Below are 27,083 nucleotides of genomic sequence, written 5' to 3' on the forward strand. Positions count from 1 at the left end.
CCCTCAAGGCTCTTTGGGCCTCCTCGAACACTGTCTCTGACCGACTCGGTGCCCCTTGACAACACAGGGTCCCTCGCTGTGGGTGTTCAAGCAATGTAAATCGCAGGCTCGGGCCTTGTCCCTGCTTGGGAAATGGGCCCTCAGGCCCATGCCACCATGGAGCCGATTGCGCGTTACTGGCGGTGTCTGGCCAGAATATAAGCCGTTATCGACTCAGTGGGCCCCTAATCGGCGCGCGGGACCCTTTGGCTGGCATTGGGGTGCCCGGCCCTGTGGGCCGAGACCTCCGGCTGGCCTTTTGAGCCCTTTTGGCCTTTAAATCGGGCCCTTAATTGTTAAGTTCAGAAGGGCTCTTCGGGCCCCTCGAAACCTAAGGGGGAGAGAGGGGCACGCGCCCCACGTGCCCCTTGCTGCCTGCGCTACTGGTGGTCAGCACTGTGCTGGAGGTGAATCGGAGTGTTCAGTGAAATCAACGCGGGGTCACTGCAGTGGGTGGGCTGTGAGCCCGAGATGCGGTGGGGGCGAGGTATCGCGTGGCTGTTCGCTCACGATCAGTTTCGATGTGAAATATATGTCGACACGTAGAGGGTGTTCCACATTCGTATGGGTTTTGAACTGAAATAGCCATATTGAAGATCATTCTGTGTATTTCATAGCCCTGCTATTCTTCAGACCTAAACTGTAATGTTCCCTCCGCTAACATCGGTTCATTACTTCAAAAATGAAATAAAACAGTTATTTGCAATGATCTCAACACCAGAAGTTCGGGTTCACAGCTCCCAGCCGCGCCACACCACCAACCGTGCCGCGTGATTGCCGCCGCCAACACCCCGACTCAGCAGTGGTGGCGTAACCAAACACAGGTTCTCTGAATTTCCGCCAGGCGGTCGAGCAACATCTACGAGAACAAGCTTCTAAACTCATGATTACTACATGCCTCCCCGCAAATACGTGCCTCTCTGGAGCACGCACGCCCCGTCCTGAACAACCGAGAGCAGGGCCATGCGTATTGCCGGCACCGTCGCGCACCTGGTCCAGCTCACTGCCAGCGCCTCCCGGTATTACCAGCTCCGTCCCCGCGGTCGCCCCTGCAGCCGACCGCCCCTCAGCCACTGGAGTAGCTGTCTGCTGTCTCCATCCAGCAGGGCGTCGTGCGAGGGTAGCCCGGCGCTCCTCGTGCGGTCAGAGTACTTCCGCTGATACTCCTGCCGGCTCCGCCCGCGCCTTCGCACTACTTGCCGCATCTTCGTTTCGCTGTGAGGCGACTCAGCGGCTGCCGCGTGTAGCTTGGTCCTCAGCCGTCTGCCGTGCAAGGGCTGCCTCCGGTGGCGTGCGGCGTGCTTCGGTACTGCTGTAGGGACTTCTGCAAGTACCGGATGCAGTCCTTGCCACTCTGGTCCACCGCCTGCAGTGCTGACTTCCCGGCGCGGTTGGCCCGCTCCACCGCGCCCGACCCCGCCGGGTGGTTTGGAGTCACGCGGATCTGACGAGTCCCCTTATTCCACAGGTACTCGGTGAAGGCTCCGGACGTGAAGCGCGTCCCGTTGTGGGAGACCAACTTTCTCGGGTAGCCTCCTCGCGAAGTAATCACCTTCAGGAACTGGATAGTGGCTTCTGAGCTCGGTTCTGCGCAACACTCTACCTCGATCCACTTGGAGCAGTAGTCTTCTAGGACTACCGCGAACCGCTGGTTCCTGGGTGCCTCCATAGGGTCGCTGTAGTCCACCCCGGCTGTGTTCCATGCCGCTTGTGGCAAAGAAATGCCTACGAGGTCGCGTGGGCACTGTACCCTGGAGTCTGGGTGAAGGCCAAGCGGACGGTAGGCCGACTTCATGTCCAGGCTTGAGAACATGGTCGCCCCCTGAAGCTGCTCCAGGATGTCCTGCAGGTCTGGTAGGGATGGCCGCTCGCCTCTACCGCCTTGTTGGCCTCACGGAGATCCACACCGAGGCGCAGGTTGCCGTTGCGTCTTCGGGACACCACGATGGTTGAGGTCCAGGAGGCTCAATGATGCCAGCCTGCCAAAGTTCCTCCAGGTGAGCTCGTACCTCCTCCCCAGAGCAAACGGAAGAGGTCGAAATCACTCCTGCACTGGTGGGACTCCTGACTTCAGTCGCTGGCTTCAGTCCGGACTTCAGTCTTATTCTGGTTTCTAAGCTTTACGCCCGTGAAGACGTGCGGAGTATTTCGGGGAGACTATCTCAAGGCCATCGAGGCATTCATGGCGTCATAATAACATCATTCACATCTTGCTGTTCCGTTGGCCATGTGACGGTTAAGGTAAAGACAAATATAATTGTCGAGTTGTTCCTATCTGGCGTACACGGGCATGATTTCCAGATATAACTGATTTTTCGGAAACTGTTCCAGAAAAAAATTGGCTTTTCCAGTTAGAAACACCTGGTCAAGTTGACCCAGTGCACCCGCGCGCACGAGTCCTGCTTATGTCTGCCATATTCCATTTGCATCGTTCGTGAGAAGGATGCATAGGAGCCTGAGAACTGTTGATTTCGGCTTATGGAGCTTGAGCCACGTACGGCTTGATGATCTGCTGACGATTGACGCTACATCACCTCTGTCCTCTTTTTCTCATCCATCTGTACATGCTGCGTACAACGCCCTGTTTCGCGCGGAGCATGGTGCCATCGAACCAGGCTATGGAGTGGCCTCATGGCTGTCCTGGTTAGGACTCATGCTCGGGCGCTCTCCCACATCCCGATGTGGATCCGTGCGCAATACACGCCTCATTGACGGTGTGAACCCAGGCCATCGGCAGAGCTGCCTTCACCTCAGCTTGTGGCCTGTATATGCCTGAAAGGCGCAGTCACAGCAGCCTACACCTCAGCTCGTGGCTTGTATATGCCTGAGAGGCGCAGCCACAGGGAGGCCTACCTCTCAGCTCGTGGCCTGTATATGCCTGACAGGCGCAGCCACAGAGCACTTTTCCTCTCAGCTCGTGACCTGTATATACCTGAGAGGCGCAGTCTCAGCAGCCTACACCTCAGCTCGTGGCTTGTATATGCCTGAGAAGCGTAGTCACAGAGCAGTCTTCCTCTCAGTTCGTGGCTTGTATATGCCTGAGAGGCGCAGTCACAGCAGCCTACACCTCAGCTCGTGACTTGTATATGCCTGAGAGGCGTAGTCACAGAGCAGTCTTCCTCTCAGCTCGTGGCTTGTATATGCCTGAGAGGCGCAGTCACAGCAGCCTACACCACAGCTCGTGGCTTGTATATGCCTGAGAGGCGTAGTCACAGAGCAGTCTTCCTCTCAGCTCGTGGCTTGTATATGCCTGAGAGGCGCAGTCACAGCAGCCCACACCTCAACTCGTGGCTTGTATATGCCTGAGAGGCGTAGTCACAGAGCAGTCTTCCTCTCAGCTCTTGGCCTGTATATGCCTGAGAGGCGCAGTCACAGAAGCCTACCTCTCAGCTTTTGGCCTGTATATGCCTGGGAGGCGCAGACACGGAGCAGTCTTCCTCTCAGGTCGTGGCCTGTATGTGCCTGAGAGGCGCAGCCACAGAGCAGTCTTCCTCTCAGGTCGTGGACTGTATATGCCTGAGAGGCGCAGTCATGCAGCCCTGTTTGCTGCCACCAGTATCTGCCGAGAATGCTTCTTATTTTTAGGAGTTTTGTATTACTTTGAAAAACCAATCGGGTATCGAAAAGTAATCTCTGACTTTGATAAAAGTTCCCAGGCGTGACTATCATTGCAGCGTTCTTCAGCCGTCGCACCGACTTACCACGAGTGCAGTCTAAGCCCAGAAACCTCGAAATCGTCATCGCTCGCCCGAAGCGCTTATACTCTGTTGAGTCAAGGGCCTGCCCAAGATACCCAGAGTGGGGATGATGCTGAGGAGGGGATGGCAGCAACTGGCCTATGTCCACATCGCCGAAACGTCGCATTTGTCACCTTTTGGAGGTGATTAGCCTTCTTGAGCCGTCAGGGCGAACTTCTAATGGAGCTGTGCTCCCGATGAAGTGCAGATTGCGACCTCCTTCCCTCTCTCCTGTAAGAGGCACGTATATTGTTAGTTTTTGACCAGTACCGTGGCAGAACCAGTGATGTGGCAGTCTAGCAACCAAGGGGACGTATTGGCGAAATGGTGTCCAGCTAGCGTTTGTAAAGTAGCAGAAAAGGTTCAGCAGTCATGCAACACCATCCTGTTTTTAGTTTGCCTCTGTGCTGGAATCATTACACAAAAGTTTGGCCTTCACGTGGGTTCTATGACAGGTGGGAAGGCGTTGGCGGCACTTCCAGCTATGGCAGTGCTTTACTCCATGGGGTTATAACTGGATTTAAAAACACAAACAGCGGTACTAAAAGACCAGGGCACAGAACATCAGCACTGAAGTGGCGTGGACTTTGCTTGGTTAGCATTTTCTTTATACAATAACGACCTATTGTTTATTAGGACAACATACTGTTACAATGCCATTTTGGGAGGCCCAGTCTCCTTAAGTCAACTGGTATCCTTCGGGTAGCACGTAAGTTGGCCGGAGCAGATCCGAAATACACCATTCGTTTAATGAATATATAACCAGAGTGGCCCACCAAAAATTCATCCATACATCCAGATAAGTTGTGGCGCCTTCTGATTCACGGGGAATGTTTCCTTTTTCAACTGGTTCCTCCGTTAGCTACACTATTTTTGCACAGCTTTGGCCTCAACACCGGGCCCGTGGGGGTCCGTGATCACACTGTAGTAGCATAAGCATTAGCCTCAACACCGGGCCCGTGGGGGTCCGTGATCACACTGTAGTAGCATAGGCATTAGCCTCAACACCGGGCCCGTGGGGGTCCGTGATCACACTGTAGTAGCATAGGCATTAGCCTCAACACCGGACCCGTGGGGGTCCGTGATCACACTGTAGTATGCATAGTCATTAGCCTCAACACGGGCCCCGTGTGGGTTGCCGTGATCACACTATTGCATAGCATAGCTTTCAACCCGGACCCGTGGGGGTCCGTGAAGCACACTGTAAGTAGCAATAATGGCATTAGCTTCACAAACACCGGGGACCCCGTGGGGGGTCCGTGATCACACTGTAGTAGCATAGGCATTGCGGCAATAAAACGTAGGGCATATTGCTATGATACAGAGAGTCGGAGCGAAAGCTGTTAAAATGGCAGAATGCAACTATTTACATCTGTAGAACCACAAAGCTGCTTCATGACTGGCGTTTGTCGTCAGGTTCTATCTAAACCTCTTTTTAAATTCAGATGGTGTTCCGCCGACAGCATTCCGCCCCAGGTCAAGTCTCCCGGAGAAAGACTGGGCATAGGGTACCCATGATTTTGCTTGGGAAATTAACTGCAGCATAAACAACTCGTCAGTGACGTTATAAATTCCTTTTCTGGCGTCTGAGCTGTTGTTGGAAATTCACTGCACTTGCGTCAGATAGCCCTTATTGCTCTGCATCTCGCCACGCAAGGATCTTGTCTTATTGGTACGCACATTAAAGCACCCTATTTCTGACAGGGCTGCTGCTGGCATGAGTTCACAACTTCGCTATTTCTTTAGTGATTCTGGCTTGCGTTACAAGAGCACCGTGTATACATTACATTGGTTATTGTATCGGAATCAATTTCCAGTGGGTTATCCGTTATTTCCCCTGTTCGCTCTCTGTTCGTCTAGTTACCGAATAGGGGCATGGAAAAGTTTAATCTTCAAAGATAATTTTTGACTCGCCGTAAGCCCAGAACTTTCTCCCAAAGGATACGCCGGAGACTGCTGCGTCTGAACAAACCACGACACGTGAGTTTTCTAGTTGGAGGCCAGTTGATAATGTCCGTCAAGCTAGCATTGTATTCGTACTCGAATTCATTGCCGAGAACAGATTTCCAACAGCAGTCTTCCCAGGTTGGACCCGTTCAATTTTTCACGAATCCGCAATTATCTTCTCTCCAAGTCACTTAGTGTCACCTGTACAGGTCAATGCAACATCGGAATTTGAGTACTCTGGCATTTTTTCGTTTGTTGAAGAAATCCAGTAGCACTGGTATCATGTTGACCGCTGTGATGTCCACTTAAGTCACACATGAACAACTCAGTCGATGTCAAACATCGAGGTCACTTAACATTGGATACTCTGATATCTCTTAGCTCATGAAGACAGTGCAACAAAAAGAGCGTTATGTTGTTCGCGAAGTTCTCTTTCGTCTCATTCATAAATAAAAATAGCTCTAAAGGTGAGAGGTCAAGGTCACACAAGGCGCGGTATACTAGCATTTTTCTAAAGAAATACGATAACAGATGTATCAAAGACATGCTCGTTATGTTCGCTTCCATCGCATCTGCAAAAAATGGCCCTTAAGTTCAAAGGTCAAGGCCGCACAAATGCGGTGCCGTAACATTTGTTCCTTGCCCAAATAAACGAAACAAAATGGATATCATAGCAATGTTCGTGCCGTCTACTTTTCTCACACCAATAAAAATACTGTGAAAACGTGATGTCCACTTCCTTAACATCTAGAAAAAGTGTATTTCACTGTGAAATGTTAAGATAAGGAAAACACGGAACCCTGACATTCATTTGCGTGCGAAAAAAAACATGCAGGGAAAGAAACATTTTTCAATGTTTGTGGCTATATTAATATGACTTAATTAGTAAAGGATCGAATGCCATGGTGCCGCGTTTTGCGTGATCTTACCCTTTGACCTTGACTTTTGTCTTGCTGTAAAAGTTAATACCACAATTATCAATGTGATGCTTATTTCGTCTCATTTCTTTAGTTGAAGAACAAATATTAGATGTCACGTTTCATGTTAACTTGTTTTTTATTTCCAGTTTGTTTTTGCACGTGTGGCGAAAGCGAACATCAAGAGCATCGCGATGATACCTCTTTTGTCGTATTTATTTCGTAAAGAAATAATTGTTATTGTACCGCGGTTGTGTGACCTTGATCTTTGACCTGAAAAGTTAGTTCTAGCGGATGAGACTGGACAGAACGTCACAAGCACCAATATGACAACCTGTTTTTGTACTTCCTTCATGAACGAAGGAATGTAAGAGTATCCATTTTTGTGACCTTGGTCCTTATTATTGAGGGTATCAATATGATACCTTTTTTACTGATTTCCTCCACAAACAAAGGAATGCCAGGGTACTCAAGTTTCAACCTCCTGTTGGCATGAAGAGGTCAGCGTAAATGAAGTAGAGAAAATAGACAGGGATTTGAGAATAACCGAATGGGTTTGATGTGGGGAAACTGCTTTTGGAAATCTGAACTCGGCACTGAATCCGAATACAAATACAACGCCAACTAGACGGACATCAGTCGTGACCCGTACACAGTTGTATTTATCTAATAAAGGAATCGAGACTTGTGAGATCGAATGTATGCCGATGTTTTTTGACATGCAGTGCGACATTTCGTGTCCCTCACTGTCTAGATTATCCTTTGCTGTTTGAAAGATTTTTTGTCACCCTCGTCCTACAAGAGGATACCCTCAAAGGTCTCTAAGATCTCAACAAGTAAGCAAGCTAGAGCCACTCATGAGACGGTAATGGCAAGATCTCGTCATACTTCATCAGGTACGTGTACCTAAACAATGATGAATGAGCCCCCTGCCTCTGGCAGATCAAATGTAGTCAAATGGGTTAAATTAGCACTTCAGAGGCCCCTTCTGTAATCTTGAAAACTAAATAGACTGCGACAGCGCTGAAGATGACACCGCATAGTTCCTTAGAAACTCTGTCAGATATACACCAGTGAACCCTAACGCATGTGACATGCAAGGTCATGCCAGGCCAAATGGGCGAACGTCACTTTTGCATTGGCCTAGCCGGCTATACGAAGAACTCAATAAGCCACATGATAGGTAAAAAGGGCCTCCAAATCTTTCAGATATCTGCCAACAGGGCTTGAAGTAGATGACCTTGGAGAGGTCTAACTAGCCCCCCCCCCCCCCCCGTTGTCTTCGTTAGCCATCTGCTTGCTGATGCAACGTCTGTAGCAGGCGACTCCTTCTCCTCACTTGCAGTGGTCTGTACGCGAAAAGCCCGCCGCTGCACCTGCAGAGTGTGCTGCTTTCTGTGGTGCAGCTGCAGCTCATTGCAACCAGCAGCGTTTTGTAAGTAACTGGCGCTGCTGAGTCCGCCGATCGGCTGCTTTCCTCAGTGTCGCCTGGTGGTGATCCCGGAGCACGTACAGCCGGGGGCTTGCGTCACCCGGCTCCTTTAATGGCAGAGGCTTCTTAGTGACGAGAAATGCACGAGCACGCTCATCGTTCAATATTGTACAGCTCTTCTGCTCACTGATGGCTAAAAGGAAAGTGTCTGCTGCTGCTCTGAGCTGAGCGTGGATGGCACCAGGCTGTCCGAGTACTTGACTGGCATGTCCATCCGTAATAGCTTGAGCGCAGATTGTGGTCCTTCCCTGAAGGATACGAGGCTGTATCGCAACCCGACGAGTAGACGCCGGTAGGATGTCTGTTCTCCCTGGGACCTGGCCTCTCAGCGGTTTCGTCGGCGTCTAGGACATCGTCATCCCACTTTTTAATTGAATCTGGTCGACGACCAGCATTGGGAGGAACACATCGGTATCATCAGTGAGAATGTGGATGTCCTGGGGATGGTCCACCACCGCCTTCAACATGTGGCTGGAGAGGGTGATGTCCGTCTAAATATGTGAGACGACGCAGTCTGTATGCTGAAGAGTTGGGAGCTGTATATAAGAGTAGTTGTGGGGGATGTTGGGCAATCGTGGGGCATGAAACGTAAAAACGACCTTGGACGTTTCAAGTAGCGGCTGACCTGACTGACTGTGGAATGTTTTGCATGGCTGCCCCATGTCTGATGTTCAACTGAATGATTGATATTGGTCATCAAGCTCTCCGGCCATTAACTCCTCATGCTTCGACCGAATGATTCCCAGCCGCTTCAAGTGTGCGCTTCGGTGCTCCACAACTAGAGTGTATGCTCACTGGTCACTCAAGCTGATAAGACAGACTACCAGTGACGTCGTCAGCACGGGTGGACTACCAATCACCAACTACCAGGAGTTGGTTCGGCGCACGTAACATTCCGTCGCCTCCCCCCCCCCCGCGCGCCCCGCCACCACCTGAGGTGCGTAACCGCCGCACCATCTTGCTCCGAAGCTCTCGTCTTGTTGCCGACACGCCCGTGCAACCCACGCGACCCTCACAGACGGCAACGGTGCGGCCGGAGCCCGCCGAGTCCACTCGAGCTCGCGGAGCCCACAGAACGGCCGGAGCCCGCGGAGCCCACAGAACGGCCGGAGCCCGCGGAGTCCACAGAGCGGCCGGAGCCCGCCGACTCTACTGGGCGGCTCGAGCCCGCGGAGCCCACAGAACGGCCGGAGCCCGCGGAGCCCACAGGACGGCCGGGGCCCGCCGAGTGCACAGAGCGGCTCGAGCCCGCGCAGCCCACAGAACGGCCGGAGCCCGCTGAGTCCACAGAGCGGCTCGAGCTCGCGGAGCCCACAGAACGGCCGGAGCCCGCAGAGCGACCCGAGCCCGTTTGAGCCGCATTGCCAAGTCACCCGTACAACTTACTTCGAGATTACCCGGTTAAACGCTGCAGATCAAGAACTGATGAGTTCTGATGAGCTTTCTTATTTTTTTTTCCTGAGCGTGATTGGATGTGAACCTGGCACGGTGGTTGGTCTCCACCAGCGCCCTGCTCCGCGGTGGCAAAACAGTTAGAGATGATGGGAGCCTAGTATCCACACAACCATGACCAATTCAAAGCCTGTTCTGAGGTTTCATTATTGACGCAGTTTTTGATGCGCACGGAACAAGGCGTGCGCGCGGCCCACCACAATAATCTTTGTGGTGCGCCACTTCTATAAAACAAGACAATTGGCGGCGTTACTGTTGCCATACAGTGCAGTTTTAGCTCATCCAAATGTTTTACATTTGGATGAACTTGGATCGAACTTTTTGCCGAAAGAAATGGTGACACGCCCTGGTGTGCATGCTACCAAGACCCAGGGCAACATAAAATATGACCGACACAATGCTTTGTTTCGCATGGGGCGAGCAGGGCGATGGCAGAGACGGCGTCTGTCACGACAGATGACACACTACTCCGTAGGCAGACGGCTGTCGCACCCCTGCCGATCTACCGGACCGGTGGAGCGTGCTCCTCAGGAGACCATCACACAAAACAGTTCAGTTGGCGCACGACCATCTCGGCATGCAACGTCGCCCAGAGCGATGATTCAACGCAGATGCCGACGAGGATACAGTGTAGGCACCATTATCAATTATGGCTTGGAAAATATCAACACCGCCTACGTCTTTGGAATAACGCCCACCACCAGTCTACTTACAAAAAAGGGGCCCCCGCTGTGTAGACGTCCAGCTCGTCGAAGTTCGCGCTACAATGTATTACTGATCGAGCATCATCGGCATGGTAATGTACAATGTACACAAATGTACACCTTATCATGGCAACAAAGCAGTGAACAATGCCTGTGAAGGTTACCGGCGGCACGCGTGTACTGAACGCGTGACTACGTCCACAGGGAGTCAGTGACGTCACGGGAGCATGACCTCGGACACAATCCCAAAGGCAGGCGTTTGAATGATGGGGAGACGAGCTGGGAGGGGAAAACAAGGGTGGGTACTGAGGAGGTTAATTGGTTATGTATTTTGCCAGGCCTGATAACGAGGTGTGTGCCCAGCAGCCACATGGCTGGGGTGGATGGGGGAGGGGGCAAAATATTTGCGCAATCTCGAGCCCGTTTACATGCGAGAGGCGCTTTGGGCTGTTCTGCGCCCCTCTGTACACTAGTTTGGCTCAACAGATGGTCAAATCCGTCGTCCTCGGACGCACCATGTACTAAACGCTACTTGCAATAATGCCTCAGTCGATATGGTTTAAACATGGACAGGACATATCGGCCGCTTTTTCAGCACGACCATTATCAGTTGGAACACCATGGTGAAAATGCATACACTTCAAGAAGACTTCACATTGACATCATTAATGATTACCGTTTCCAGGCGCGCTGTCCATGTCATTTAAAACTGCACTGGCAAAGTCATGTGAATGATCTTACGCTAAGAACAGCCGAACTTCAGCAGTGGCTTATGAGTTTTGGCTATTCGGACCATGGGGTAGGTCGTTGGCGCAATGGAGGGCAAGATCATGCAGGCGCTAAAAGGAGCGTACCTCAGGGTAAAGTGTCACAAGTGTCCAACCTCTGCCACCCTGGGTCTGTTCACGAGGCCGGTGAACCGTTCTGCGGCTGACAGGAAACAGAGAAGCAACTCCATTCAAAAGCGCACGAATAAAAACAAACACCTCAAATGCATTAGCGACATAGCCGAATGACGACAGGCATGCAATCAAATTCAACGATCATTTGGTAATAAAGCATTGTTCGTCACTTATGGACGGGCTGTACAGGATAAAAATTTATCACACCCACGCAAGGTCAATGTGCAGTCTAAGCCTAAAAAGAGCCATAGAAGGCACGGAGATGTACAGAGAGCCGGTGCTGACAGGACCGGCAGCACGACATTGCGGCAGGCCGTGACTTCACACGGCGTATGTACACGGGAAGCCGAGCGAGCGTCTTCACGCAGAGATGTTCACGCGACGACCCGAGGCCCACTGGTGACCAACTGACCAGTGGGGCAGGCAAGCGCCGGGCGTCTAAAGAGACCCAACCACCGGCGCGGGCCGTCCGCACGGTCAGAGGGCGAGCCGTCGCGGCGGCTACAGAAGCGGCTCCGGCGGCGGCGCCAATGCTCAATACTCACTGTGCCTTGGCACGCCGTCCCGGTGCGGCTCGGTGGCGCCTAACGTAAGGCCAGAGGTCTTGCGGGCGAGGCTGTCGCCCTATGACATCATGGCACGAGTCGGTCTTGGAGGCGGCCGCGGCCCTGGAGCGGCAGACACGCGACCGTCCCTGGGACGCCGCCGGTGCGGCACGTCACTCGATGAGGCACGGCTTACGTGCACGGGTGCAGCGATTTCACCCGACTCAGCCCAGCCAGACTCCGACTCCCTGCTGATCGCCCACGCCCGTCGAATCAGTATTGCTGGGATGTAAGTCGTGTCACGCGCCGTTACGGAAGCTCTGGCTCAGCATAAGGCACTGCTGGCATGCTGTGGCCGGCGACAGTTTGCCCAGCGCCGACCCAGATCTCCTTCGGGCCTCTGCGCGACGGTCCATGCCGCCGTCCTGTGGCCGTGTGGCCGCTACTGGGCCGGGCCGGGGACACCTTCCGCTGCCGGCGGTGGCGGTGGCGGCGGTGGTCCTCCGGCACCTCGGTCCGGGTCAGACGGCGACCGCCGGACATTAAGGTACTTTTCCAACTTGCTCAAAATGTGCTTTCCTGGGGACAAGCGCATGTACAGTGAGCTCAGCACGGATATTGACAGGACAATCAGAACACGTAACCCCGTCCCGCGCGCTGACTCCAAGCTTTTTAAAACTTTTTAAAACTTTTAAAACTTTCTTTACTTTTTAACTTTTTAATGGATCTGCTGAGCAGTTTAGGAAACGGCTTAAAGGATTCTCATTAAGTAAAGCACGAGCATGCAAAGTTAATTATTTAATGAGATGCGTACCTGATTCAACCCCACACCAGTCACGTAGGTTGTTGCGTCTCTCATGCTATCACGTTTGTTTACGCCAGACGTGACATGGGTGGTTATTTGGATGATAAGAAAATGACCACGGCTGTGCAAGAACATCGAACAGGTTCAAAATTATGTTCTCGTAATACTCGGCCAGGATCCACTAGAACACTTTGCAGTTAGCTTTCCGAAGCCCGGTCCAAAAAATCTGGCAAATTTCGGTTGTGTGGATCTAATAATTGTAAAGCATCTGATAAACATCTGATAGCCACGAACGACCTTGCACAAAACAAATGAACCTTCAGACAAAACGTTTCGTTACATTGATGTCTCCTGTGGATTCAAGGTCTGGAGCTGCCGCCTGCTTGGAGCTGCCGCCTGCAGTGTTTGGTAGGGGCCAATAATATACGTACCCCATAACATGCAATGACAATGTTGCAATGGCAACTGGACCTAGACGGCAGAATGACACCTAGCAGCTCTCACAATGGCACTCACCGAACGTGTAGCGTCTGAGGTTGCCCAGGTGAGGGCGCAGCTTCTGCAAGAGCACGGCGCGCTGGATGGGATCAGCCACGTCCAGCATCTTCTGGATGACGTAGTTGCCGAACTGGTCCTTCAGCAGCGACAGCATGTTACTGCAAGCGGACACAGATCAGTGTTAGAGCTGGTTGCTAGAGCGCAGACGACGGCCGTCGTGAGCGGGGCACCCCCAAGTCCTCCACTGCTGCTGGCACGGCCGGCTGAAAGGCGTCCGACCCGGTCACCAATCTCCGCCCATCCAGACGCATCTGTGCGCCAGATCGTCGCTTGCGGAGGCTCTGCTTCAGCTTCGGATCCAAACAGGGCCTCTTCTAAAGAAGGCTGACTGAAGGGAGGAGGCTAGCTTGTCGCATGAGATCATAAAATACCTAAAAATGGATTGTTTCCATTTTTGGCTGACGACAGGTCGTTGCTTGCATCTTATTACACTTTTTTGGCAAACGGACAAACAGCTCGGCTAAATATACACAAAACGTGTGCATGTGGCAATATTTGCGAACCTCCATAGAGGGGCCTTGCAAGAGGGGTCATTGCCCCAGGTGTTGTCTGGCGGAGGTCTAATGGATGTCTAGCGGAGATCTAGCGGTGATGGAGTGAAGGAATCTCGTAGTCCCCACCCAGGCAAAAAAAAGGTTTACTTCTGTAGAGGCGGATCGTATCTTCGCATTGGTGGCAACCCATGCTTGAGCAGCTTTACAACGGCGTGGGTCCCTCTAGCGGCAACGGGTCCCAAAAACAAAATAAATTACACGCGAGGAATATCTTAAACGAAACCTTTGGAGCAATTTCTGTGTTTGTTTCGTGTGTGTGTAACAAAGATCGCAACAGACATGTCCCATGGACTTCTTTAAGATTAGAGTTAAGTCACTGACCCGAAATGACACAGGTCAAAAGTTTATTGTTTAGGAACACACAATCTAGTGTAATCCTTGACACTTATTCAAATGCCAAAGTAGAAGCAATCTCGCGGGACTTTGGTCACCATGATCTTCCGAAGGCCAAAGAGGCCACTGACCTTAAATGAAACCGGCGACCTTTTGCTGAGAACAGGTATCTGGGTTCAAGGCAGTTGCGTAAGGAGGTATAGTGGCCCCAGTCTGGAGCCTGACCTTGTTTGACCTTATCTGATCCAAATTCCATGACCTAGGGAATACTTCACTTGAACACAAGTAAGTGCACATACAGACCAACCCATTCCCTGAATTTGGTTGGTGTCTGGCTTTTTTAATGTTTCGGGTCTCAGGGGGAGGGGGGGGGGGGGGCAAAAAGACTCCTCACGCAGGCAGAGGGTATTCAACCAGTCACCCGGGAGCGTGCTAACTGAATCAAATACACCAGAATCTACAGTAACTGCCGAAGGCGACACCGACTGCCCACTTCGAATGAACCTCTTGCCCCATTTATTTTCCAACGGCTTGTTCGGCTGAAAAAAAAACAGAGGCTGTCATATACAATGGAAAAAATCGCTGTGATTGTTCTCTTTGATTATTATAGTGGTAAAGATTAAAACGCTCAACCTGTCAGGGGTGTTCCTAGATTTTGTCCCTGTTTTTTTTTTACAGGTATCTCCGTGCTAATGCGCACATCTCTGAACGGCTGTGGTCCTTTAGTCGTTGGAACCACCTCCATGGTGGGGATCCCGTACATGTATCAGCGTCATTGCTGTTTCGGGTTGCATGACTGTGCGGTTGCGGTGGCGTTTTTAATTCTATCTAAAATTATAATTGCTAAGAAGGGCTAATCTGACCGTTTGAAAGCTTACTTAATGACCGCCGATCCCCTCATCATTTGGGACTAGATTCACTTATTCTCCGACCATTTTAATGACTATTTCCTGGGGCATCTTGGCGAGCAACGCAACTCATGTCACACTGCACTGATTACGATGCTTTAAATATGTAGCCAGAGTGCCGACCGATCAGCGATTAGAGTGTCTGACGTGCTGCGAGGCTGGGTCGCCAACAGTGGGGCGGAGAGGGGGGCGGGGGGGGGGGGGGGGGGGGGTCCGGCGCCGCTGACGCTGTGCAATCGGATCCGGGCTCGGTGTGCACACCAGACAGCGGCAGCCACCGGCCGGGCCGGGTCTGCCCAGCGAGCCCCGCTTGACGCCGCTCTCTCTCTCTCTCTCTCTCTCTCTCTCTCTCTCTCTCTCTCTCTCTCTCTCTCTCTCTCTCTCTCTCTCTCTCTCCTCTCTATCTCTCTCTATCTCTCTCTCTCTCTCTCTCTCTCCTCTCTCCTCCCCTCCCTCTTCCTGTCCCCTCCCTCCCTCCCGTTCTCCCCTCTCCTCCTGTCCCCTCCCCCTCTCCTCTCACTCCCTTCCTCCCTCCTTCCCTCCCTCTCTCCCCCCTCTCTCTCTCTCTCTCGCTCTATTTCGCCCGGCTCAAGTCCGTGACACCGCCTGCCTGAGGTTCACACTGAGACGGACCGCCCGGCGCACACCGGCGGCTCCTCACGCCTGACCACCGTCCACAGCCGCGCCCGCCTGAGGTTCACACTAAGACGGACCGCCCGGCACACACCAGCGGCTCCTCACGCCTGACCACCGCCCAGTCACGCCCGCCTGAGGTTCACACTAAGACGGACCGCCCGGCACACACCGGCGGCTCCTCACGCCTGACCACCGTCCATTCACGCCCGCCTGAGGTTCGCACTAAGACGGACCGCCCGGCACACACCGGCGGCTCCTCACGCCTGACCACCGTCCAGTCACGCCCGCCTGAGGTTCGCACTAAGACGGACCGCCCGGCACACACCAGCGGCTCCTCACGCCTGACCACCGTCCAGTCACGCCCGCCTGAGGTTCACACAAAGACGGGCCGCCCGGCACACACCGGCGGCTCCTCACGCCTGACCACCGTCCAGTCACGCCCGCCTGAGGTTCACACTAAGACACACCCGGCACACACCGGCGGCTCCTCACGCCTGACCACCGTCCACAGCCGCGCCCGCCTGAGGTTCACACTAAGACGGACCGCCCGGCACACACCAGCGGCTCCTCACGCCTGACCACCGTCCAGTCACACCCGCCTGAGGTTCGCACTAAGACGGACCGCCCGGCACACACCGGCGGCTCCTCACGCCTGACCACCGTCCAGTCACGCCCGCCTGAGGTTCACACTAAGACGGACCGCCCGGCACACACCGGCGGCTCCTCACGCCTGACCACCGTCCACAGCCGCGCCCGCCTGAGGTTCACACTAAGACGGACCGCCCGGCACACACCGGCGGCTCCTCACGCCTGACCACCGTCCAGTCACACCCGCCTGAGGTTCGCACTAAGACGGACCGCCCGGCACACACCGGCGGCTCCTCACGCCTGACCACCGTCCACAGCCGCGCCCGCCTGAGGTTCCACTAAGACGGACCGCCCGGCACACACCGGCGGCTCCTCACGCCTGACCACCGTCCACAGCCGCGCCCGCCTGAGGTTCACATCCTCACCCGTCTGATATAGACGTCTGCCAACTCTATGCTCGCAGATGCTATGATGTCAGAAACCACGACAGCCTCTTGGCCACATGCCACATACTTCACTCGAGCCGACCTTGTACCAAGGAGGGCGATCGGTGGGGAGGGGGTGGGGGGGAATAACTGGGGCCTTGTTCACACCTGTCCGTTGTATCTTCTGTACAAATAGTGCGGTGGGTTTCTATTAAGACCTAGTGTGTGACTATCTTCCATCAATGAAAACTGGAAAAAAATAATTCGTGATATCTCTTGTCCAAGTGACTTGACCCTAACGTTTGGTGTTAAAACACATTGGGCATTCATGTGTCGTCAATGCTCGTAACTGCTTGAAACCTCTGGAAACCGTTACAAGTCTGCACAAATCTACGAACCATCATAAATGGTTTTATACACCAATAAGCAATGCACTTTTATACAGACGGTGATTGTTAAAAAGCTGTTGACTTTTCTACCGCTCCAGCTATATGGTCATACAGCGCCCATATCCATGAGCTCAGCATTTGAACCTTACAAAAAATCCTTGAAATCAGTGTTGTTCATTCCGAAACAGACCTTGCTACTGACCTGTCATTGAAAGCGCAGACCTCGTCGATGAGCTCGGTCCTTTCCCGCGCGCTGCCGAACTTGACGCACTTCTCGATCACGTTGCTGGCGAACTTGTGCTGTGAGAGGGTGATGATGCGTCCGCGCACGCATCCGATGACGCTGGAGCGGTCGTCGGCCGGGCCGTGCTGCACCACATGCTGCACGACGTAGTTGCCGTACTGGTCCTGCAGCAGCTGGTCCGTGTGCTGGTGCATTTCGTCCAGCAGCGGGCGCGTCTGCTCCGGCTGGCAGTGCTCCAGCACGCGCTGAATGACGCGGCAGCCGTATGGATGCGTGGAGAGTGCAAACAGCTGACCGCAGAAGGCGTCCACGATGAACTGCAGTACGGACGGCTCGATCACCTCAATGCACTTCTGCACCACGTGATTGCCGTTCTGGTCCTTGACGCACCTGATGACGTGGTTGTCGAGCTCACGTACCAGCGCCTCCTGCTCGGCCGGCGAAACAGACTCGAGCGCCTTCTGGATGACGCGACAGCCGTACATCTGAGTGGCCAGGGACACCACGTGACCACCGATGCGCTCCACCAGCGCGCTGCGCTGTTCGGCCGTGCCGAACTCCAGCAGCTTCTGGATGACGTAGTTTCCGAACACGTCCGTCATCAGCCCGTAGGCGGAACTCGATATTTCGGTGAAAAGCAGCTGCTTGTCGGTTACGTCTGCCCGCTCCAGCTTCTGTTGGATGAAGCGCGAGCCGTGCTGGTCCTGCGAGAACTCCTTGAAGTGGCCAACGAGGTCACGCAGCTGCAGGTTGGGGAGCCGGTTGTTGCGGAAGTCCTCGAGCAGGCGGCTGCGGCTGATGGCGCGGTCGGGGCCGCGGCGCGCCGGGAAGCCGCCGCCGAACAGGGCGGACGCCCGCGGCCGGGCGTCGGCCGCGACGGCGGGCGCCACCACCAGACCGGGCCCGCCCAGACCGGCCACCAGCGGGCCGAGCGGCGGTGGAGGCGGCGGCGCCAGCCCGGCCGGCCAGAGTGGCGCCGGCTCGTACTCCAGCCCCGCCGCGAAGCCGGCGTCCAGCGACCCCCGCCGGGCGCCGGCTGTCAACGGCGAGCCTACCACACCCGTGTAGCCGGCCGGCGGCAGCAGCAGAGGTGGCAGCGCCGCACAGCTGGTCAGAGTGTCTGAAACAAAACACACGCTGTGCGTCAGCCCCCGACTCTTGGGTGATCAGCGGCGTAGCGGGCTCGGGTTTCGCGCTGCGTAGGCTTAAAGGCTAGCTACGCATAACTGACGAGTCGCAGCAGTGTGCCGTAACGTAGAACCGCGTGATTGATTTGTAGCGTGTGAAAACGATCAAGTGCCCATCTTACGGTGTAAAAAACGTAACGACTCTTCATCCGCCACCCAGGTGCCTGCATACATTCCGAACAACACAAGTTTTATGGGTGCAGGGATGGCCCAACCATACAAAACTTGCGATCATATTGCATGACGCTGTGGTGTTCCAGCATCGTCAAATATAGTGCCATTGATCCCCGCCCAGCTGGCATTTCGCTATAAGTACTCCACTCTTATCATGCTTAACTTAGACACATGATTGAGCTGCAACCGATCAAGAGGGCGCCATGCGCCATGGAGGGATTCATTGTTCAGACTAGCATCCTCGTCTGGTGTGTCATATGTGCACAGCGTTTCGGTCACCAAGTCTCTCACTGTCTTCAGGGGTTGCGGAGTTCTGGGAAGGACTACATGATGCTTGTTTTTCATTCGTGCAAGCGCCACAACGCGAATTGTTCCTTGCCATTGCTGGGATTTAGACGAAAACCTCCTGATTGCGAGAAGAGTGCATTACCAGCTGAGGTAACCTGACAGGGAAGAATGGCACCAGCGGCGCAGCACTGGACTCGCAATCAGAAGGCCCTGGTTAGAATCTCAATGATTCCAAGGAGCAAACTTGGGCTGTGACGCGTTGACGGTTAAAAGCTTAACATGTTCTAGCCCACCTCCGACTGTCTACGTTTTTACGCACCAGATGACGGCGATAGTACAAACAATCTTTTATCTATCCAGTGATCCTAATACCTCGTCTTAATCCTTCCATAAAACTATAGCGGTATGTGTGCCTCATACACCAGGTTATACCCTCTTCGCGAGTCAATGGATGCTAGCACATTAGGTAGTCTGTTATCCTTTGATTACAGCACTGCTCAGTGGAGAGTATGTTTAAACTCTAACAGGGAATACTGCAAATAGCTTTATAGAACATCACTTTTGATGGAGCTTCAGTACATAAAACCAGCGGGCATACAACTGAGTGGCATACACAACTGAATTTCACACCTTGCGGGTCCTCCAGATTATTGGGTTTCTGCCGAGCGATTCCTATCCCTTTTTGCGCGCCAGGTCGGCTTGTGCAACGCGCCTTAGCACATCAGGGAACAAAGGCCCGTACGGACGGCTTAACTCAGGGTATTCACGGACACTGAACAACCCACAATGCCTCCGATCCAAAACCGGTTTTCGTAACGAGCGTCAACGGCACGGAAACTGGTTTGCAAGTTTCCTCAAAATTTTTCCGCCTGAGACGCCGGTCTGGCCGGGCCGGCCGGCCTGACTGGACCGGGCCTGCTGTGGCCGAGGCCGGTCCGGCGCGGCGGCGGCCCGGATCTCAGCAGGCGCCACGCCGCGCGAACAGCCACCGCCAGGCGCCGACTGAGTGGGCTAGCAGTGCGGCTGGTCCGGCCGCGCCGGGCTCGGCCGATGCAGCGTGTGGAGCTATGCTGAGCGTCCCTAACTCGACGCCAGCGAGAAGAGTGAATGCTTGAGGCCGACACCCCGGCCGGCTCCGCGTCACTCACCGGCCGCTGTCGCCGAGCCCGTCGACGAGGCGACGAAGCTGGGCGGTACGCCGAACATGCCTGCCAGGCTGGCGCCGGCCGGCGGCAGGCGGAGGCCGGCCGCCGGCGCCGTCGGCGAGACCAGCAGCGACCCCGACCCGCCGTTCATCCGGCCCAGCGCCACCTGACCGGTGTCGTACAGCGGCGGCACCAGGAAACCAGACAGCGAGGCGACGGCCGGATCCACGGCCGTCGGCGTCGGCGGCGCCTGGCCGTCGGCCGCCGGCTGGGCGTACATCAGCGGCATGCCGTACACACTGGATCCCGGTTGGTACAGCGTCGGCCCTGGCGGCAGAACAGTGCCGTCAGTCAGCTCGGTACAACGCCGGCACAGCGCGCACCCCGTCTGGCAGCGCGTGTGAAGATGGTGACAGACGGGCGTCAGCACGTACCGCAGCTATTGTCAGACCTAGCGTATTTAGGTCATCATCAACGAACAGCGTACCATGCACTCATTACATCATGCGAAAATATTTCCAGCAAAAAGTCAAGGCTTGGTAAGCCACACGCTTTGCAAGACGCGACATTCGTGTTCTGCGAAAGTCATGATGCAATTCATCACGCATCAAAGCTGACGTGTGTCTGCAAAAACACTGGCACGGTACAGCGTGGAAGAAAGCAGTCCCGATCTGATTGTTGCGTCCCCATCAGTCTTCGCTGTGCCACAGGAATGCTGTTCTAAATTGAGGTCCTCTTTCTTTTGCTTAGAAAAGCAGGCGGCATTGTCCAATATTGAGCGCTTCAGCACCACGGTTGATGCCGCGCAGCGCCGAGGCCGGGCTGCTGGCAGCCCTGCCCGCCCTGCGGACATGGCTGATAAGCCAGAGCTCTCGGAACGGCGTCCGGATTACCCAGAATTTCAAAGATGTTGACCGGCAAAGAAGTGGCAGTTGGGTCGCTGAAGCGCGGATTTCTTTATCACAATCACATAAGGCCGGCTCATTCTACGGCCTGTCTGGTAACAGAAAGGGCTGAATTATAAACAAATGCACGAACTCACGAACAAAACGTCTGCTACTAATCGGCCATCTGGTGAAGCAAAAAAGAGAGAAGCGCGACTTAGAACCAGCGCCATTGTTGTCACTGGGGCTGAACGATTCACTCAGTTGCTGAGGCTGCATGGCCATGGCGTCGCCTCCCCGCGGCAGGCAGAGCGGCACCGCGAATAATCCAACCCGGACCTGCGATTTCCCAGAGGCGCGGCTGAACTACTGCACTACCCGTACCCGTAGAAGCGACATTCGAGGACCGCACGAACCAGTCCTCTGCGGTCCGTCACAGGTACACAAATAATGCCAGATGAATGCAGTACTTAACACAGGGGCATGTGGTACGCACTGAATGACACTTTGCGTCGGTTGCTGCCGGGTTACCCCTTTCATGTGTACACACACCCACACCCGCACCCGCACCCGCACCCGCACCCGCACCCGCACCCGCACCCGCACCCGCACCCCACCCACCCACACCCACACCCACCCACACACCCACACCCACACACACCACACACACACCACACACACACACACACACACACACAGAACGCCTCGCGAAACTCCAGCTCTGCGCTGCGAGTCGGCATAGCTCAGGTCGTGTCAGTGTCCGTGTCGACCCGACCGACCCAGGTGATGGCAGGTAGCCGCGTCGGAAGGACCGGCTCAGGTCGTGTCGGGCTCATTTATTTATTTATTTAAAAAAGGAACAGTGTCAGATTCCGTGTAAGCACGCAGGCGGTCACGGCAGTGACATAAGCGAGCTTTCTTCTCACGGCACCAGAACCGAACATCGTCAGCCCGCCCAACGGCGATTCCGCAACAAAAAGCTGCGGCAGTGCAGCTCGCAAAAACGTCGGCCGAGTAGGCGCGGCCGGGCCGGCGATCCTCCTGCGGCCAGAGGTGGATGACCCGCGGCAAAAAAGCCTCCCGCTGACCCGTCGACCCGGTTCGCGCGCACCTGAGCCGCCGCCTGATGCTCACCTGCCATGTAGTAATGCTCCTGGCCATTCGGAATGTAGGGCAGGCTAAAGTCGGCGCTGATCAGACCTGGAACGGAGGCGCCCGCTCATCGATGAGAAGGAATGCAGGCCAGCATGGAGGGCGGACCGGCAGACCGGCAGACCGGCATCCAGTGTGGAGGTGCTGATACCCGGGAAGGACAGTGATAGGAGTCAGTAGCAGGGGCCCAGTGCTCTTGTCGGACACGCGGTCCAGCGCCGGCATGGACAGGTTGGGCCGCGGGTAGCGGAACACTGATACGGAGGCGACATACCTCACGTCACCTGCCCACGCTCTTTCTGTCGCCGGCGGCGCCCCTTCCGCCAGCCTTCGTTGCACACGTTTGCTCGTTTGTTTGCCGATTTCCAGTCACCTGTGATCTCACGGTCACATTCTAAAATAATGCACTCGAGCAGGCCAGGGACCTTCTCTGTTCCGATAGGTGCGACGGATGATTCACTGAAGCTTTAGATCAACACACTTTAGGCGACGACACTACGATGAAAACGGGAAGAGCGCACAAGAAAACGCGATGAGCACTTATATCCTCTACATATCAACGGTCGAAGGACAACAACCTGGCACCAACACCCGCAGTCTGGAACTAAAACATGTCTCCGCCGGGCCAGAACCGCGGCACAAAACAAAACAGCACTTGCCACGACGCGTCGCGAACGCATTCCCACATCCAATGACGGCGTACGCCAGCGCCGCGAAAGGCTCACTGGGACTGGCTCTACTCTCGCTGGGAGTATCCGTAAAGTAACCGCCTGCTCTAGTCTAGCTGGCACCATGGTAGAGCGCCGGCCGGCTCTAGCCTCGTTTGGACTGTCCGTAGAGAGCCGGCCTGCTATAGCCTTGCTGGGACCATCTGTAGAAAGCCGGTCTGCTCTAGCCTCGCTGGGACTATCCGTAGAGTGCCGGCCTGTTCTAGCCTTGCTGGGACTATCCCAAAGTGCCGCCTGGCTCTAACCTCGCTGGGACTATCCGTACAGTCCCGGCTTGCCCTAGCCTCGCTGGGACTATCCTTAAAGTGCCGGCTGGCTCTAGCCTCGCTGAGACTATCCGTAGAGTGCCGGCCTGCCCCAGTCTCGCGCCAGACACAGATAGGTGGAATACTGCGCAGCCATCCGCGCTGCCATACAGGCGGTGTGACGTCAACGTCGCGGCCGCCGTACAGGCAGCGTGACGTCACCACCGCGGCTGCAGGCGTTTCCACTTTCAACGTCGTCTCATTTGTAGCATGCTGTCACACTCTACTTATTTGAAGAGACGAACGGTTCGAAAGTGAAATGAGAGGGGCCGCGCTCCGCCGCCGCCGGCACGCTTAAGGTCGGACCAACATGGCATGGCATGGCATGGACGAAGTCGCCACCTTCTCCAGGCGCGCGGACAGAGTTTTTCTAACATACTGACAACGGTTGCAGCCATTTGGAGGCACGAACTGTAATCTGCAACAGTGTAGCGCTACAAAAGAAAAAATGAGATCTCCCCAGCGATTGGCGCAATTTTCCTCCTGTTGTCTGCTAGGACGCCATACTTGCGGCGACCACCAAGGTCCAGCACTTATGTCCAACTGGTACTGACGCTCTCCTCCCCTAGTTACATTAAAAAAAAATAACTGTATAAAATTAAGACCCGGAAAAGGCTCATACCATCTTCGTGCCATACGACTGAGATCCAATGTCGTTGTTCAAGCGGTGTTTTTATAAAGCTTTACAACAACGGCTTCGATCCTACAACAGCCGCATCAGCAGGTCAGTTAAAGTTCGTCATTGTAATAAAATACATCATACCTGCGAGATAGCGGCCCTGTAAAGCTGTAAGTGCAAAGCCAGGGAAACTTGAACGACTATTTGATTCATAGCCCGTGACCGATACAGCGCTCACCTGAATATAATAATGCTAGTATCAGTGAAACAATGCTAAGCAAACTGTCAAACTGTAAGCCAGACGTGATTAAAGCGATTCACACAGAAGATGGATTCACCATCGGATTAAAACCTCTTAGGGCATCATGAACACAGCTTGTCGGTATCATACCGGTTGGCATGCGCAGTCATCGGAAAATCCATGGGATTAATCTACGTTAGATGACCAAGTTAAACGTGCTGTTGAGCGACCAAAGAACCACTGTAGATCAAAGCTTAAAATGGCGCGTAGACTAAAGCTTAAAATGGCACACATGCACCGCTCCATGACGTGTCCTGAAGGTGTTATTTCTGTACCCTGGACTTGTAGGCACCCGGGACTACCTCCACCACGATATTAACGGCACACTTTTATCAAGTATCAGCTGAAACGTTGACAACACCGACATCCGGTTGGCGACGGCGTGACGCCACTCTCAAACACGTACGACCGGCGCACGTGCGGTCACCGGGGTCACTCGCCGCCCGCGCGGCGCGGCGCGGCGCGGCGCGGCGCGTTGGCGGCCGAGGCAGAGACGTGACGCTGGGCCGGGGGGGGGGGGGGCGAGGCAGGACAGACCCGGTCGACCTCAGACCCCACAAATCTGACGAGGACGACGGCCCAGACCCAGCCGATACTATACCGGACTCATGTGTCAGTGTGGACGTACCAGACCTTTCCGATGAGACCGCGGAGCACCCGAGGTCCGGCGGACTAATGTTGCCCGACACCGCTCATCTGCCAGTCGAGCCGAAATGATTGCGGACCCCGCTGGGAGGCGTCGGAAGGCGGACCCGCTCCTCGAGCGACGGCCGTCGCCGAGTGGGCTCCCCCAGCCCCACCCGAGCGACGGCCGTCGCAGAGTGGGCTCGCCCCCCCCCGCCCCACCCGAGCGACGGCCGTCGCCGAGTGGGCTCGCCCCCCCCCCCCCCCCCCGCCTCACCCGAGCGACGGCCGTCGTAGAGTGGGCCCGCCCCCCCCCCGCCCCGCCCGAGCGACGGCCGTCGTAGAGTGGGCCCGCCCCCCCCCCCCGCCCCGCCCGAGCGACGGCCGTCGTAGAGTGGGCCCGCCCCCCCCCCCCGCCCCACCCGAGCGACGGCCGTCGCCGAGTGGGCTCCCCCAGCCCCACCCGAGCGACGGCCGTCGTAGAGTGGGCCCGTTCTCCGAACGACGGCCGTTGCAGAGCGGGCCCCGCCGAAGCACACCTTCATGACTAGCAGACAGCAACGGCTCATTCACTGATAGCTGCGGAAGCGACCTCACCGCGCCCGTTACACATTTACTTAAGGCCACGCGCAGACCGACGGCGGCCAGAGGTGGCCCAAAATGGTGCCCGACTGCGGCGAGGGCAAGATGGCATAGCTCTGTGTTGCCGTGAAGCGCAGAGATGCGCGGCGCATCCCTGCTTCGTTGGCAACCGTTGGGTTCCAGACGCCAGGTACAGTTATCCAAAACAGAAAGAAGTGAGGGTAGCCCGCCAGCGCCAGCGACGCCAATCGATCCCAACCGCTTTCCTGGCGCGATAACATGCCACATTTCCACCAAATAGCAGTTTGCATAATTACGCAGCGGCGTTTTCCGAGCACGTTTGGGCGGCGAAGACATTGACGTAAATCGGTTCGATGGCGGCTGGAGATTCAGCCGGCGTGGTCTGCATCCAAGCAGGAAAGGGGAGGGGGTGGGGGTAAGGGGTGGGGGTGGGTGGGGGGGGGGGGCAGCATCTCTCCTCACCAACGGCGTCCGAGCCGGGGGATCCTCCATGGCACCCATCCTCACCAGCGGTGTCCGAGCCGGGGGGGGGGGGGGGAGGGGTTCCAGCACCCAGCCCAACCAGCGGTGTCCGAGCCGGGAGGGCCTCCGCAGCACCCAGCCTCGCCAGCAGCGTCTGAGCCGGGGGACAGGGGGGGGGGGGGGAGGCGCTCATCCATTGAAACGAGGCTTGACGGCGCCTTACACGATTGCAGCACTTTGTCTGAGCGACCGTTCACCGCAGACGCGGGCAGGTCTGGCCCGCGAGGAGCCAGCCGGGGGTGAGTCACTGCAGCCCCTTCGTTCTCCCCATCCCCGACCCGCCCCAACCGTGAAACGTGTGTTCACAGTCGAGCAGCCTGCGGTCCTATCGAGGACGAGTTGGGACGGGAGGCGTGCGAGGGCGGCGGCGGTGGCGGCCCTGTAGCCGATGGTACGGACGACGGGCGGGGCGGCACACCGTGTCAAGCTTAACAGCGGACGACAGCCCCACAGCCCCAACAGCATCAGCCGGCGGCAACTCAACAGCCCCAACAGTACTAGCCGGCGGACACGACGGCACGCGCCAGCTAACCGGCCGCAGAGAGGCAGGCTGCTACCGCTTTCATTGTGGAGACGCCGTCCGACGGTGCATGACGGGCTCTCCATATGAAACCAGTGCCCTAAGACGGCATGAAAACAGCGGGCTCCCCCAACTGGCATGGGAGTGATCCCCTATCTACGCTATACAGCCGATCCCAGTGCCAGCAGCGACACAGCCGGGGCCAGGGAAACGGTGGCGAACACGAGGAGCGCATTCAGTACCCATGGCACTTGGCACTTGTGGTGCCAACTTAGGACGACCAGCTTTTGGTGACAGGCACACCCTCTTGGAGCAAAACCATTTCAGAAATTCGTGTCACGCTGACTCACCGGGTGGTAGGTGTGCCGCATGCTGCTGTTGCTGCTGCTGCTGTTGCTGCTGCTGTTGTTGTTGCTGCTGCTGCTGCTGATGTTGCCGCCGCTGCTGTTGCTGAGAGACCAAGTACTGCTGCTGTTGCTGCTGCTGCTGCTGCTGCTGGAGCTGCTGCTGTTGGTGCGAGAGTACCTGCACCTGCCCGCTGCTCATGAAGCGCTGACGGAGGGGAGACGACACGTCAGCCTGCAGATCACAGCGTCAAACAACATGTCAGCCTGCAGATCACGACGAGCAGCGACACGTCAGCCTGCAGGTCACACCGTCAGACGACACGTCAGCCTGCAGGTCACACCGTCTGACAACACGTCAGCCTGCATGAGCACGGCTGTAAACTGGGCGCGGAACCACCTGGTTGCCCCCCGCTTGCATATGCATGCTCATCCACGACTGATCTGGCCGCCACCCTCTGCCTGGCAGGGCACACGCATTTCCGCAAAAAATCTGCGCCCTCATGCTTGCG

The 27,083-nt window shown here is 55.5% G+C and overlaps 1 protein-coding gene across 1 annotated transcript in view; it reads right to left on the bottom strand.

Moving 5' to 3' along the window:
• Positions 1–647: 647 nt before the first annotated feature.
• Positions 648–27,083, bottom strand: part of LOC119100247 (pumilio homolog 2) — a 34,938-nt gene continuing 8,502 nt past the window's right edge. Inside the window, exons 2-8 of the mRNA XM_037223354.1 lie at positions 26,578–26,779; positions 21,988–22,053; positions 20,067–20,296; positions 17,134–18,035; positions 13,057–13,196; positions 11,736–12,314; positions 648–4,007 (exon numbers count right to left, since the gene is read on the bottom strand). Coding sequence (XP_037079249.1) covers positions 12,178–12,314; positions 13,057–13,196; positions 17,134–18,035; positions 20,067–20,296; positions 21,988–22,053; positions 26,578–26,779 — 1,677 coding nt within the window. The 3' untranslated portion in view covers positions 648–4,007; positions 11,736–12,177. The remainder of the gene's footprint in view (positions 4,008–11,735; positions 12,315–13,056; positions 13,197–17,133; positions 18,036–20,066; positions 20,297–21,987; positions 22,054–26,577; positions 26,780–27,083) is intronic.

The sequence above is a fragment of the Pollicipes pollicipes genome, unplaced genomic scaffold (genome assembly GCF_011947565.3).
Source record: "Pollicipes pollicipes isolate AB1234 unplaced genomic scaffold, Ppol_2.1 Scaffold_4881;HRSCAF=5763_pilon_pilon_pilon, whole genome shotgun sequence".
In the NCBI taxonomy this organism is placed as follows: domain Eukaryota; kingdom Metazoa; phylum Arthropoda; class Thecostraca; order Pollicipedomorpha; family Pollicipedidae; genus Pollicipes; species Pollicipes pollicipes.